Below are 10,183 nucleotides of genomic sequence, written 5' to 3'. Positions count from 1 at the left end.
TTTACATGCAACTGCCTGACTTTCCCAATACCACTTGTGAAGAGGCTGTCTTTTCTCCACTGTATAATTCTGGCCTCTCTATTCTGTTCCTTTGATCCATATGTCTGGTTTTGTGCCAACACCACACTGTTTTGATTACTGTAGCTCTGTAGTTTTGTCTGAAGTCTGGGAAGGTTATTCCTCCAGCTTCATTCTTTTTATTCAGTATTGCTTTGGCAATTCTGGGTCTTTTGTGATTCCATATAAATTTTAGGATTATTTGTTCTAGTTCTGTGAGAAATGTCTTTGGGTAATTTGATAGGGATTGCATTAACTCTGTAGATTGCTTTGGATAGTATGGCCTTTTTAACAATATTAATTCTTCCAATCCAAGAGCATGGAATATCTTTCTTTCTTTAAATCATCTTTAATTTCTTGATCAAAGTTTTACAGTTCTCCTCATATAAATCTTTCACTTCCTTGGTCAGGTTTATTCCTAAGTGTTTTATTTTTTGATACATTTTTGAAGGAATTTCTTTTTTCACTTTCCTTTTCTGATATTTCATTGTTAGTGTAAAAAGAATGCAACAGATTACTGTATATTAATCTTGTGTCCTGCTACCTTGCTGAATTCTTTTATCAGCTCTAGTAGTTTTGTGTGAAATCTTTGGGTTATGGTATAAAATTTTAAAGTTTAATATGATTTAAATATTTAAAATCACATGAATATAAAATTATGAAATAAAATTAAACCAAATATTAAGGTGACATTAAAATTGATTTTCTTTTATGTTCTCTCAAATGAAAAATAAAAAGGCACTACTTAAAACAAAGGGACTAGACACTGTCTTTACTTTTTTATTCATACATATGATATTTTTAACAATGAACAATTCTCTCCCTCATAAAACAAACAAACAAAAAATGAACAATTCTGAGATTCAAGCAGTCCTGCTGAGAATCAGGCCCCAGACAGCCAGGGAAGACTTATCCTTCTTCCATCACCCCTTTCTTGGATCTTCCTGTTGTTAAGATATCAGCTCTAAAGTCTTAGAACCTGAATTCTGAACTCAAATCTCTAACTCCCAAATGGTTTCTTTCCCTGACACTATGGAGACCATGCCCACTCAGTGCCCATGGGAGCCTCAGAAATTGCAGAACATGTCTATAACTGAGCTCATCTGGAAAAGCTGTAAGTCATGGAGTGTCCCTCAGGCGAGATCCTCATCCCTACAGAAGCCCTGGTGAGATAAGGCAATGCAGTTGCTCTCATTTGTGTCCTGGGCTAGCTGGACCGCAGCCAGATGGAAGGTTTCAGGGCTCTAGTCAGAACAAACAGGCTCTGAAAACAGGCTCATATAAAAAGTTTCTTGGGGCATCTGAGCCCATTTGAGTTTGTGGCCCCTGAATAGACAGCCTCTGTTTTACTGTTATGAGTTGATTCACGCTACAACTTTCCTGGAGAATAAATTTGTGCATGAGCCCCTCTGCTTAGTTCAGTACCTCAAAGGAAGGCTGATGAAACAAAGGATGGGAGTGCAGAGGCAGCAGGCCTATATTCTCAACAAGCCTTAGAAATCGGTGATACATGAGCAATTTTCCATGCTGTTCAAAGTCATCTTAAATGCATTATGTCATTTTACTTTTACGAAGCCCCGTGGAACACTTGCCTCCTAATGGTTATGGTAAACTTTGTAAAGTTTTACAAAATTACAAACTTTGTAATTACACTTGTGTTCCAATTTCAGCTCCTTGAATTCATAGAAGAATAGCTCTGAGAAACTAAAAAGAACATTGTTAGCTTTTTTTCATATCTGTGTTATATGTATGATTACCTCCCTAAAATGTCCCTTATTGATCCAATAGAATAATGCCTGCAATGTAAAAAATACAGTATCTAATAGATGCTTGATTCATCTTAATTTATTTTATGTTTGTAAATAGATTAATAAGGATGTAGAATTTAGCCCAAAGATGTTAGAGGTCATTTATTTTATTTCTCCTCAAAGGCAGACGTGAGTTTCTTTTCCTCCATTCCCTCTTTTTTTTTCCATCCTGTAATCAGACAAGTTAAAAAATGCTGACAGAATTTAATTTTGTTGCAAACTAATCCCTGGATATATCTTAAATGTTTAGTATTATAAAATAAATACTATAAATAGTATAAAATAGTATTAAAAACTTAATAGTATAAATAGTATAAACTGTCAGTGCACTATAGTCTTTGGGGATTAGTATGGACTGTAATCAATTTATACTGATTCTATTGGCTGCCTTAAATTTATATAGAAATTATTTACCAGAAAAATAATAATACTCCCTTATCTTCTCCTTTTCTCTTTTTCTTTATTCACTCATTGGGACATCAAACAAATATATGAAAATACATGATGTCTGCCAAGTATGAATTTGTAATATAATAAAGGAGAAAGACGTACAGAAATAAAAATACAACATGATGAGATAGAAGACATGTAAGTGCACATACCATAGGGACACTGAGGAAACATGTCAATCATGGCTCAAAGCAGCTAGAAAAATAATCTCAGAGGTACTGATACGTGCATAGAGTCTCAAGTTCTAACTAAGTTCTTGAGGTTTTATGTGTGAAAAAATACCAGGAAGAACAAAGACACAGGGTCACCACTTGCATGAATTGAGTAAGTGATAAATTCTCTATGAGAGAGACATGAAAAGATATCTCAACAGGTTAGAAAAACCTCTTAATATTTTAAAAGGCATGAAAAGCCTCATCTCATTTGTAATTTCTTGGTTTATATTTTTGTGATGAATACCATTGTAACTCTGCATTATTTATTTACTTACTTTAAACTATATAGGTAACATATGAATATATAGAATGCACTGGCACTGTTAAAAAAGTTAAACCATAGTGATACAGCTAAATTACACTGTTTATATTCTTTCCACCTACCCCACATTTTCCAAAGTATATCCTTTAGATTGTTTCCTATGTTTATAAAATTCTTAGTATAGATCTGTTTTATATATATACACATACATATACACTACATATGTTTAATTTTTGCATGTGTATAGTGTTAGTGTCAAATTTCTGTTTCATTTTTCATTTGGATGCTTTCTATGTCAGTTTATATACATATATTGCATTCATTCTATGTGCTTCCAAGTACTCAAAAATATAAATATGCCACAGGTTTTTTAACTTGATATTACTTTATAGATGCACATTTTCAATGCTTCCATATTTCTTCTATTATAGGCAATTTTACAGTGAGAATCACTGTATATACTTCCATGTATACATGTGAACATTATTCCCTAGGATGACAGAGTTAAATTGATTAGCCAAAACTTTTGTTTTATAAGAATGACTACTATACAATTTTTCTCTAAAAGTCGGGTCAACTTTTGCCTACCAGTTATGCATACTAGTTCCTCTTTAACCTAAACTTCACTAATGCTTGTTATCAAAAATCTTGATACTCTATTGGCTAAAAATATGAAATGTGATTTGTATCATACTCATTTTAATTTTTAATTTCCTGATTGTAGTTAAGGATAATATCCATTTTAAGTGATTGGACATGTGCATTCACTTCAGTGTGAACTTTTTTGTACACACCTATCAACTGATTTTCTACTGGGACAATATATTTAAGCTGTTTAAAGGGAAAGGAGAAATAGAAAGAGTAAAACTCAAAATGAATGAGAAATATGAGAATGATGCTGGAAACACAACTATAGATAAAAGGATATATTTTCATTTGAGGATAAGAAAAGGATAAAAGACTTTCCAAAGCCAAAGCTCCTTGACTCACATATCCAGCTGTTCTCATGCTCAAAGGAAAATATCCATCTCTAGAGACTTGGAGGGTAAAATAGACAAAGTAAGCAAAATCTTTGACTACAAATCTTCAGCAAAGTAAAAGGCAAAAACATGTATCACTATTGTAAATCGATACTGATACCTAGTCTGCTAAATAAATATTCCAGTCTACTTTAGTGGATGCTGATTTGAGGGCTATTTTTCAGATCAATAATCTACAAGTATCTATACTAGAGGGTAGAGCAAAAGGAGTATCTCAAGAAGAGGGCTATTTAATTGTGTTTCTAAGAGGGAAAAGAAAACAAACTATGTGTTAAGGAAGCAATATACCTTTCAAAATATTGCTCTAAAAGAAGTCTTAAGAAATGGAACAAGTAGAATCAGCAGGTCACAGTATGGGTTGTGGGTAAGGATCGGCCAACATAGGAGAGGTACGCAGAGCAAAGGAAAGCTTATAAAAGAAAGCTCTGATGAAACAGACTACCTAAAGAGTGAACTTAATCAAAAGCAAGTCATAAAGTCATTTCACTAATTGAATTAATGTGAGAAAGTGAAGGAAGCTCAGAATACAGGTTATAATAATATCGTAATTCTTGCCCACTAAGGTCCCAAGTAAATACAAATTCAGGGGCCAGTGGAGAGTCACGAGCAAAGCAATGAGCTGTTCATTTGCTGAAACACTATCATCAGGCCCACTGTTACCATCCTAAATGAATTCTTTGTTGATCTGAATGAATCCCCTAAATGAACCCCCTTCTGATCATTGCACAGTAATCAACATATCCTCCCCAAATTTGGTGTTTAAGTCTCAAAGCTGCCCTCTGTCACTTGGCATGTCCTCAAAATATTATAACTAAAATCTAAAAAAAAATCTATTTTCTATTCAAAACCTTCCATCATCCCTCCCATTTCACTCTAGTTTGTATCTTATCATTGCACTTTTGTTACTAAGCCATCCAAAGAAATGATTCTTAGTTTTCTTCAGCTTTCAACTAATACCTGTTTCTTCTAAATGGAAGATTTTTGATTTTCATGTATTTAAACTCCAGTTTTTAGTATCTACATATTTTCCCTCACTTAGCATCTATAGAACAGCCACACTGAAAATTACAACTCTGAAATATTTCACACTTAGGTGATGAAATTATTTCTGTCTAAATATTTACAGACATTGTTTTTATTCCATGGACTGCAATTCCCTGTATTTTGGCTTACTTAGCTTACCAAGGGCTTCAAAATTTATAAGTTATTATTTGTTTGCTTTAGAGGAAAATTTATGAAAAGAAAACTGAAACATCTAATGCTGATTATGTCAGCATACAATAAAACCGATGTCCATCCATCAACCTTCATTCTCATTGGCATTCCTGGGTTGGAGGCGGCCCACATCTGGATCTCCATCCCTTTTTGTGTCGTCTACCTTTTGGCCCTACTGGGAAACTTTTCTCTTCTCTTAATTGTCAAGACCGACTCCAGCCTCCATGAGCCAATGTACCTCTTCCTCTGTATGCTGGCTGTGGCTGACCTCATTGTGTGCACTACAGCTGTGCCCAAACTTCTCAGCCTTTTCTGGTTCCATGATGGTGAGATTCGCTTTGAAGCCTGCCTCACTCAAGTGTTCCTGATTCACTCTTGCTCCACCATGGAGTCTGGCTTCTTCCTGGCCATGGCTTTTGACCATTATATAGCCATTTGCAATCCATTAAGACATTCAGCTATTCTGACACATTCTTCAGTTGTGGGTATGGGCCTAGCTATTGTACTCCGGGGCACAGCACTTCTCAGTCCTCACCCCTTCCTGCTACAGTGGCTTCCTTACTGCAGGACCAATGTCATTTCCCACACCTATTGTGAGTTCATGGCCCTCATCAAGATTGCCTGTGCTGAGACAAGAATTCGCAGAGCCTACAGCCTCATTGTTGCATTTCTTACAGGAGGAGTGGACTTCATATTGATCATTTGTTCTTACGTCCTTATACTCCACACTGTCTTCCACCTCCCATCCAAGGATGCCCGACTCAAGACCTTGGGTACTTGTAGCTCCCATGTGTGTGTGATCTTGGTGTCCTATACTCCGGCTTTCTTCTCTTTTCTTACCCACAGATTTGGGCACCAGGTGGCACCCCATGTCCACATATTTGTGGCTAATATCTATCTTCTCATCCCACCCATGGTGAACCCTATCATCTATGGGGTAAGGACCAAGAAAATACAGGATAGGTTTCTTAAATTTTTCAATCTTTCAAAGCCTCTTAACTAAATCCTTTTTAAAAAAATTTTTGGGTATGTAATATCTGAACAAACTTTATGTTATATACCTTTGTGGTTTCTTTATCAAGATATTTTAATTGTTTGAGGGATAATAAGGTTTTTCTATGGGAAGTAACTCACCCAAAGAAGAGCTATCACATTATCTCATCTCATCTATGTTGCAATAATGAAGCAAATATATTACCATGTTAGTGTCTTTTTCAAAATAGTAAAATATTGTTTGAAAAAGATAGAGAATCATATGAGGCTAAAAACAAGAGAAATTTAAAATCAACATGATGTATAATTATATACCTGTGGTTTATTGTATAAGACTTACTACTAGATTTAGAAGTTTCCTTTTTTTTTTTCGCCCCAGTTCTTCCTTCTTGACTAAATGTTCTTCTTTCATGCTTTAACACTTTCTTAGTGAGAGTCTCTTGATGCTAACTTCTCTGTTATCTGTTCATCTAAAGTTTTCTTCTCGAATGGTACTTTTCTAGCTACACAGTTCCATTCTCCAGTTACTATATTTTGTTAGCCTCTTGAAGTCATAACCCTATAGTCTTCTGGAATCTATTATTACTTTGAAGAGGTTTGCTATTGACCAAATTGTCATTAATTTGTAATCTTTTCACTATGTCACTAAATCCTGTTGCTTTTTTTGATGTTCTGTAGATTCACAAGGATAAATCTCATAGGCATTATACTAATTGATAAAAATCAGACACAGAAGACTACATACTGTATGATTCTGTTTAAATGAAACTCTAGAGACAGCAAAACTATGGTAGGGTAGTGTTCAGGCATCTATGTTTTAAAGTTTTTTCTGTAGTTCATAAACAGCTAAAATTGAGCTGCAACTGTGCAAATTGAGGTACAAAGAAATTAGTTAACCAAAGAGAAAATATTTCAGTCAAGTACTTCACCTCTAAAGCTAAAAATGTAGAGAGAAAAAAATGTGAAGAGAGGTAACATTTGTTAAGCATTGCCTGGTACCAAGCTCATCATTGTGTATTTTATATAATCACTTAACCTTTACAATATTTTCTAAAGTTAATTATCATATATACCCATATGATAAATAGCTCAACAAACTCATATTCAATTTGCTAGGATTTAAGTCTGTCTAGCTCTAAAACCATAATTTTCCTCTAATCTTACAATGATTCCATCTATAGGTTTATATTCTTAACCACTACACTTTATTTAGTTACATTACACACTGCTATATCAACATGACAAGTACTGTGATAGAAGTACAAAATAGGTAATTAACCAAGGCTATAATGTTTAGAAAGTCAAAACCTATTCCATCAGGACATCAGGAACATTAGATAAATAATTAAACAAAGATAACTAAACAAAATTGTGGATTAGGTCAAGTTGGGGTGTGTGTGTGTGTGTGTGTGTTTGGGAGAGATGTCTAGTTTTGAGTTAGCCAATTCTGTATCCAACCATCTCACTTCGTAAAAATTATTCCATTCTTTCCATCTGACGATGAACCATTTTGATTAATAATCAAGTTTCAACTTTCCAGAATGATTCTCAATATTTAAAGCTTGAATAATCCTTGAAGTCTCTTAAAAATGCAGATTACTCAGGCCTACTCTGAAACTATTAGGTTCAAAACTTCTGTGGTGTATCCCATGGATAAAATCTCATTTAAATTTCATAAGTCATCCTGAATATTTATGATTCAGTGGTCCACGGTTCATTCTTTGATAAATACAGTTGTAGGAAGCTGAGAATGGACATATAGATGTCCTTCCATTTAGAAGATACAACACGATTTAAAATTCCTACCAGGGCTTACTTACAGTTTTTAATTAGAATATAGAAAGTTGGAAAGAATATCACTCAAAACTTTATGAAAAAATATGCTGGATAATCAAAATTCACCATTTTCTTGACTATGTCAGATAGTTGAAATCAGAGAACATCCAACTAACACAAAATCTAAGGAAAAATAGGCAGCTTCAAAGAGAGATGGAACATGATCCCATACTCACCAGGACTGGATGCCAGGTGCCATACAAGCCTGTAAAAAGAATTGACTAAAATTTTTAAACAATTTCTCACGGCAAAGCATGGATCTGTGTAAGAATAGAAAATGCCTGGGAGACATGTGTATATGACATGAGTGGGAATTTACACCCACTCAAGTTTTTCTCCCTTGACCTCAAACAGATACTCATGGAAAGTCTGAGGGCAGGAGTAGAGGCCCAAAAAGGCCTTCATCGTGAGATAATCTGGTGGAAGGGAGTAGCAGCCACTGGAGGATGGAACTGCACCTCACCCAAGTTTTCCTCCCTCTAAGGAACAAGGGAAGACCCCACTGCCCCTGAGGGAAAGGAGCAGAAACAAACTCTGTAACCCCGGAACAAAGCAGGTTCATCAGAAGTGTCCTACAGCACTAGGGGAGAGGCAGATCACTGAGAAGTCTCCACTTTCAAGACCCAGGAACACAGCACCTGCCTAAGACAGACTGAAGGAGAAAAATCAGGAAGATAAATCCTGCTCCCACCACCAGATGAGCTGGGTTCATGTAACAAGTATCTGCGCTCTACTCCTGAGGGAGTGTCGAGACCATGAAGCGTGGTCTTGTCTGTGGCACAGGAACAAAGGGATGATCTAATGCTGATAGTGGGGTAGATATTAGAAAAGTCTTCTGACTCATCAGCCCTCACCCTGAGTAAGAGGTAAAGTGAGAGGGATATGAATCCTGTGATGCAGTCACCGAGGACATTCAAAGCAACAGCAGGAAGCAATGGATGACCTGATAGTCCTTTAACAATTAAAGAAGTTTAATCTACAATGAGCAATCTTCTAACACACACAGAAAAATTCCAGGCCCCAGTGGCTGCACTGGTGAATTCTACCAAACTTTTAAAGGCTAAATACCAGTTCTTCCACAAATTACCCAAAACATATAAAGAGAGTGAACACTGTCCAAATCATTCAAGAAAAAGTTGGGGCTATATAGTTAGAGTCTATTTCATAAGTAGAATAAATGGATAAATAAGGATGAGTTTGGGGCCACAATAGGGTCCTAGAAAAGCCACAACATAACTGATTGTTCTCAAATTTCAAGTTGTGTGTGATGTTAATTAATACAAACTCCCTCTAAGAATTTATGAAATAATATTTTCTATTGCAATAAAAGTAAGTAGGATTTTTTTCTAAAGCACATTCTACAGAATATGAGTGTCATAGGATGGTCTAAGGAGCAGTCTGAAGCCAATATAATTTTAAAGTTTAAAATGAATATTTGTAATTATAAGCTCTGAGGAGTCTTGCAATAGAAATATAGTTAAAAATTTAGCTTTAATGGCCAAGATTTACAAACATACTTTCCCTTGAATCCTTTCTACAAATAATGTCAATAATGTATATAGAAATAGAGAATAATTAGTGATATCACATGGAACTAGAGTTCCATCTTAAACACAAACATATGCACACACACATACATGGGGTGGGGGGATAATGCTGGCCTTGTAACATCACTAAGACTTTCAACATTACATTAGAGTGAAACTCTTCTGTGGTGTGGCAAAAAACACAGAGACAACTGTGTGAAAAAGAATTGTTTCTTTGAAAAAAGGTATCAGCAATCCAGGCTCTGCGAGAACTCATCCAGTAAATGAGAAACACAGTTCAGCTTTAAAATTAAAAATAAACTACACACTGACAAAGATGGCCAAGTTTCTTCAGTTCTGTTCATGGAAAATTCCCACCTTCACACATGACATAGTCACAATGTCAGTTTCATATACTCCAGCATGAACATGGCAAAGCAAGAATAGCATACTTTTTGACAGGGAGTCCAGGCATATGGGAACTGCTCCAGCATCTACTATTTTGGGACCAGCACTAGTCAGTGTAACTCATTTATTTTAGTTTAAGTCAGGATATGAATGGCTTTTTTGTTTGCTTGTTATTTGTGGGGAGGAGATGCAGTTTAGTTTTAAACTGATGATGACTATCGAATGTGATTGACTCAGTCATAATGGAAGCAGAATAGAGTGTTGGTTTTCTTCTACATGAGGAATCTAAATTATTTCCAAACAATGGAAAATTATAAAACAGTTTTATTTATGCATTTGACATGTGCTTAACTTTCCATTGTGGATTTGAGAA

The 10,183-nt window shown here is 35.3% G+C and overlaps 1 protein-coding gene across 1 annotated transcript; it reads left to right on the top strand.

The window, feature by feature from the left end:
• The first annotated feature begins 5,066 nt into the window (after positions 1 to 5,066).
• LOC102526017 (olfactory receptor 52D1-like) lies at positions 5,067 to 6,050 on the top strand. The gene has a single exon (XM_006203582.1). The coding sequence runs from the start codon at positions 5,067 to 5,069 to the stop codon at positions 6,048 to 6,050; it is 984 nt and encodes a 327-aa protein (XP_006203644.1).
• Positions 6,051 to 10,183: the final 4,133 nt, after the last annotated feature.

This window comes from Vicugna pacos, chromosome 10 (genome assembly GCF_048564905.1).
Source record: "Vicugna pacos chromosome 10, VicPac4, whole genome shotgun sequence".
NCBI lineage: Eukaryota > Metazoa > Chordata > Mammalia > Artiodactyla > Camelidae > Vicugna > Vicugna pacos.
Note: the sequence above shows the minus strand (reverse complement) of the source record. Positions and strands in the feature narration are given on the sequence as shown.